The 5,167-nt window shown below is 43.9% G+C and overlaps 1 protein-coding gene across 1 annotated transcript; it reads right to left on the bottom strand.

Moving 5' to 3' along the window:
• Nucleotides 1–521: 521 nt before the first annotated feature.
• LOC138894427 (uncharacterized) lies at nucleotides 522–4,736 on the bottom strand. The gene is made up of 5 exons (XM_070179125.1): nucleotides 4,539–4,736; nucleotides 3,829–4,481; nucleotides 3,251–3,504; nucleotides 2,672–2,959; nucleotides 522–970 (listed from the first exon to the last, which is right to left on the bottom strand). Exons 1-5 carry the CDS (start codon nucleotides 4,734–4,736, stop codon nucleotides 522–524), a joined length of 1,842 nt encoding a protein of 613 aa, XP_070035226.1.
• Nucleotides 4,737–5,167: the final 431 nt, after the last annotated feature.

Here is a 5,167-nt window from a genome sequence, read left to right as displayed (position 1 = left end):
GAAGGCATGGCAGCTGCAGAAGGCATGGGAGCTGTAGAAGGCTCAACAGCTGAATCTGTAACCACCACCGATGGCTCATCAGACTGGCCAACGGTAGTAGTTGCCTTACCCTTGAACATTGGGTTCCCCGAACCTTGCAAAGAGTACCATGAGAAGGGCTTTTTGGCCTGCACCTTTGTATCAAAACTCCTCGGCTCCACCTTTGCATCCGTGAGATATGTTGTGAGGGTGTTGGATATGGGTAGGAGCTTTCACCTTTTCTAACAAAAACTGACATGTTGGCCGACATGATGGCACCCACATTGATTGGGCACCCGGCCATGATAGATTCTACCAAAACTGCCCAGGGGATTGGAATATTATTCTCATTCTGGCTCGGGTCTATACGGCTGCACATAAAATTTTGCCACTCTTTTACTTCAAAATTAAGGGTGGCCCGTGCAATGGGAACCCCCGCTGTGATCCACGGTGGTGGTGGTCCTGGAGCTGCCAAGATCTCTGCTAGCCAAGGGCGAGCTGCATCACCCATAGAAAGCTTCTCCAAGTACTGGATTGGCTCTACCTCCTCGAACCCCAAGTAAGTTGTTCAGAGTGTTTTGGTCAAATCTGACTTTCAAGTTCCTCACCTTGGTCACTTTGGTACCTTTCTTGATGTGTGCCACATTGGCATAGAACTCCCGTACCAAATCCTCATTGGCATCCATAACACTCTGGTTGAACCACATCCACCCCTTGCACTCCCAGAACTGTCTAAGCACATTTGGATTGTATCTATCCAAATCCTTCAATAAGAACGGTCGCTCAAGTGTGAGCGATCTCTGGGACCACCATTCTCTGAACTTTATGAAGGTTGTCAAGCTCACAAACCTATCTTCCCATGCCTCCTTCTTCTTCGACCTCTCTAGACCGCCCACTCTAGTGTCACCTCCTCTACCATCGTCAGGAACATCATCATTATCATCTACTGCAACTGGAGAAGGGGGAGTGTGTGTAGAGGAGGGCTCTGAACCTTGGTTGCCGGCATCTGAACCCTCAGAATAACTTGTTGAGGTGGAGGGTTCGTTATGGAGTTGGTATCTCCTAGTGAATTATGGTGGTTGGGAATAGGCCTCCGGTTGTACCTCCACTGAGTGACCCTCAGAGGCTTCCCTAGACGGGACATAAGAGCTTGATTCTGAGATCTCTGTGGCCCTACCTCTCCCAATGGTTTGATTCTTGGCTATTGCTTTCGTCTGTACTATGAGAGGTTGAGTACCCTTGCCTCGGGCTTGGGAGGGTCCACCCCTCCCTTTAGAAGTATCACCTCTACCTTTTGATCAAACTATTGTCTGCAATACAAAGTAACATGAGTCAGTTAAAGTCCAGAAGCAGTGTGTTAACAGTTGCAGGAAAAATAGTGTGCATATGTGAAAGTGTGGTCCGCACAATATTGAGTGCGGCTGCAAACTGCCTTATGCGGACCACACAATTTTGAAGTGCGCTCGCACAACTGAAATGTGGACTGCACAATTTTGAGTATGGCCGCACAAGACCAAGCTCAGATTACTGGTTCTCTAAAGTTGAATCTGCGGTCGCATACCTTTTTATGCGGACCGCATAATTTTGAGTGCGGTCTGCACATTGCATGTATACATTGTTGTCTTAACTCAGGATCTGCGGACCGCACAATTTCATGTGCGGAAGCACAATGCAAAATAATACGACACTCAACTTAGGTTTTGCAATGTTTTTGCATAGTTTAAACATGGTATTGGCAAATTAAACATGATATATAATTAACCTAGCCCCCAATGAGTGCATATGAGATTACCCACACAATTCTAAGAACACATGATGAACATTTGACATTTTAGGCCTAAAAATAACTATACTACTTAAAAATAAAAATTAAGAAAACTTAAAAAATCTAAACATGAATTGAACATACCAGTGATGAAGGATTCATGGTAGAATCTAGGCTGATGAAATGAGTGTGGAGTGTGAAACTATTTTTGTGCACTGTGCTTGCCTTAGTCTCAAGAGTTTAGAGTGCGTAAAGTTTGAAACAGTACTATGAGGGCTTATTTATAAGTTTACCAAATTAGGTCAAAAAATGAAGCTGAGTACGGCTGCACATTTTTTAGTGTTGTCCGCACTCTTTACCTGAACCCTTGTGAAGATCTGCGGTCCGCACAAAATTGAGTACGGCCGCAGATATTTGTGCGGTCCACACAATTTCGTGTGCGGCCACAGAATGACCATTTCTTTGTAATTCCAAACTTCAGAGAGTTGTATTTTTTTGGTCTCCAGTTGCGCGGCCGCACAAAGAATTGTGCGGCCGCAGACTCATCTCTGCTGTGGCATTCAATATTGTGCGGTCCGTACTTTTTCAACACTTGGACAATATTTCGAGCACAGTTCCTGTAAAGCACACTGATTCCTGCAATTCACTTCAAAACCAATTAGCTCAAAACAAAACCTATCTAAAAAAGAAGAAAGAGAAAAAAAAAACATAGGTTGCCTCCCAAGAAGTGCCTGATTTAACGTCGCGGCACGACGCAAATTATCATCAATCACTTGAAATGAATTAATGCCACGACGTGGCCATCATCAATTTTTCCAAGATAATGCTTCACCCGGTGACCATTGACTTTAAACACTTAATCATTTTTATTCTTCAAGTATAATGCACCAAAGGGTGTCACATTCACAACCTCAAACAGATCACTCCACTTAGACTTCAACTTCCCCGGAAATATCTGTAATTGGGAATTGAGCAATAACACAAGATCGCCTTCTTTGAACTCCTTATTCCGGATGTACTTGTCATGGGGGTACTTCATCTTCTCCTTGTATAAGGAAGAACTTATATATGCATGGTACCGGAATTCATCAAGCTCATTCAATTGTTCCACCCTCAAGTTAGTTGCGACATCCCACTCAAGATTAAGCTTCTTCAATGCCCACATATCCTTGTGCTCTAGTTCCACCGGAAGGTGACAAGCTTTAACGAACACCAACCGGTATGGAGACATCCCAATCGGTGTTTTGTAAGCCGTCCTATAAGCCCATAGAGCATCATCAACTTTCTTCGACCAATCCGTCTGGTTGACATTCACGGTCTTTGAAAAAATACTCTTGATCTCTCGGTTGGAGACTTTCACTTGTCGTCTTGCTTGAGGATGATAGGGGGTCGAGACTTTGTGAGTGACACTATACTTGGTAAGTAATATATCAAAAGCTTTGTTGCAAAAGTGCGATCCCCCATCACTTATAATGGCCCTTGGAATGCCAAATCTTGTGAAGATATTCTTTTTCAAAAATGCCACGACACTTCGAGCTTCATTGTTGGGAAGAGCAACTGCCTCAACCCACTTTGACACACAGTCCACAACTACCAAAATGTATGTGTTCCCACAGGAGCTTACGAACGGTCCCATAAAATCAATTCCCCACACATCAAAAATGTCAATTTCCAAGATGGTGGTGAGGGGCATCTCATTTTTCTTAGAAATCCTACCAGCCCTTTGACATTAATCGCTATGCTTGAATAGATCACTAGCGTCCTTGTAGAGGGTAGGCCAATAGAATCCATAACTCAACACGTTTGCCATCGTTCTTGCACCACCATGGTGACCACCATATGGTAAAGAGTGGCAAGACTCAAGAATTTCCACTTGTTCTTCCTTCGGCACACATCGTCGAATCACACCACCGGTACAAATCCGGAAGAGATATGGTCCATCCCAATAATAGTCAAGGCAATCCCGTTTGAGCTTCTTCCTTTGGTTTGAAGAGAACTCATTTGGTGCAATACCACTCACAAGATAATTTGCTAAGTCGGCGAACCATGGCATCTCGGTCATTGAAATGGCTAGAAGTTGCTCATTGGGGAAGGAGTCATTAATCTCAAGGCCGTCAGGTGACCTCCCCTCCTCCTCCAATCGAGACAAGTGGTCCTCCACTTGGTTTTCACTGCTTTTGCGGTCTTGAAATTTGAGATCGAACTCTTGAAATAAAAGCACCCACCACATTAACCTCACATTTGAATCCTTTTTGCTCATTAGGTACCGAAGCGCCGCATGATTAGTGTGGATAATCACCTTTGTACCCATCAAGTACGGGCGAAACTTCTCTATAGCAAAGACAATAGCAAAGAGCTCTTTTTCAGTCACTGTGTAATTGACTTGGGCATCATTCATGGTCTTACTAGCATAGTAGACCGGATGGAAGATTTTGTTGATATGTTGCCCCAAAACTGCTCCGACTGCCACATCACTTGCGTCACACATGAGCTCAAAAGGCAAGATCCAATCTGGTGTTGTGATAATAGGAGTAGTAGTCAATTTGAACTTGAGCAATTTGAATGCCTTCATGCAATCCTCGTTGAAATGGAATTTGGCATCCTTCTCCAAAAATGTACCCAAAGGGTTCACCAATTTAGAAAAATCCTTGATGAAACGACGATAGATCCCCACATGACCCAAGAAGGTCCTCACTCCCTTCACGGATGTAGGGGGTGGGAGTTTAGAAATCACCTATATTTTAGCCTTTTCGACCTCAATACCATTCTTTGAAATTATGTGGCCAAGGACAATGCCTTCCTTGACCATGAAGTGGCACTTCTCCCAATTGAGCACCAAGTTTGTCTCCTCACATCTTGCCAAGACCTTATCCAAGTTTGTCAAGCAATCATTAAAGGAATTACCAACCACAGAAAAATCATCCATGAAGACCTCAAGAAAATCCTCCACCATGTTGGTGAAGATATCCATCATACACCGTTGAAAAGTCGTCGGTGTATTGCACAACCCAAATGGCATCCGCGAGAATACAAAAGTACCATAGGGACATGTGAAAGTAGTTTTCTCTTGGTCCTCCGGAGCAATAAGAATTTGATTGTAGCCGGAATATCCATCAAGGAAACAATAGAAAGGCACGACCGACCAACCTATCAAGCATCTGATCAAGGAAGGAAAGTGGGAAATTATCTTTTCTTGTGACTTTGTTGAGCTTGCGATAGTCCATACACACTCTCCACCCGATCACCATTATTGTAGGAATTAACTCGTTCTTGTTATTGGTGACCATACTCATGCCCCCCATTTATTTGGGACACATTACAACGGAGAGGTCCACGAGCTATCGGAAATGGGGTAAACAACCCCGGCATCCAACCAGTTTATGA

The sequence above is a fragment of the Nicotiana tomentosiformis genome, chromosome 6 (assembly GCF_000390325.3).
Source record: "Nicotiana tomentosiformis chromosome 6, ASM39032v3, whole genome shotgun sequence".
Classification (NCBI taxonomy): Eukaryota; Viridiplantae; Streptophyta; class Magnoliopsida; order Solanales; family Solanaceae; genus Nicotiana; species Nicotiana tomentosiformis.
Note: the sequence above shows the minus strand (reverse complement) of the source record. Positions and strands in the feature narration are given on the sequence as shown.

What these genes read in the sequence shown, in the direction of transcription:
- LOC138894427 (XM_070179125.1), bottom strand. Translation starts at nt 4,736, where the DNA reads ATGGTGGAGGATTTTCTTGAGGTCTTCATGGATGATTTTTCTGTGGTT. An exon ending in CATTCCAAGGGCCATTATAA is followed by an intron (nt 2,960 to 3,250) that starts GTGATGGGGGAT and finishes CGGTGGAACTAG; the next exon opens with AGCACAAGGATATGTGGGCA. An exon ending in TGTGAATGTGACACCCTTTG is followed by an intron (nt 971 to 2,671) that starts GTGCATTATACT and finishes CCCCTTCTCCAG; the next exon opens with TTGCAGTAGATGATAATGAT.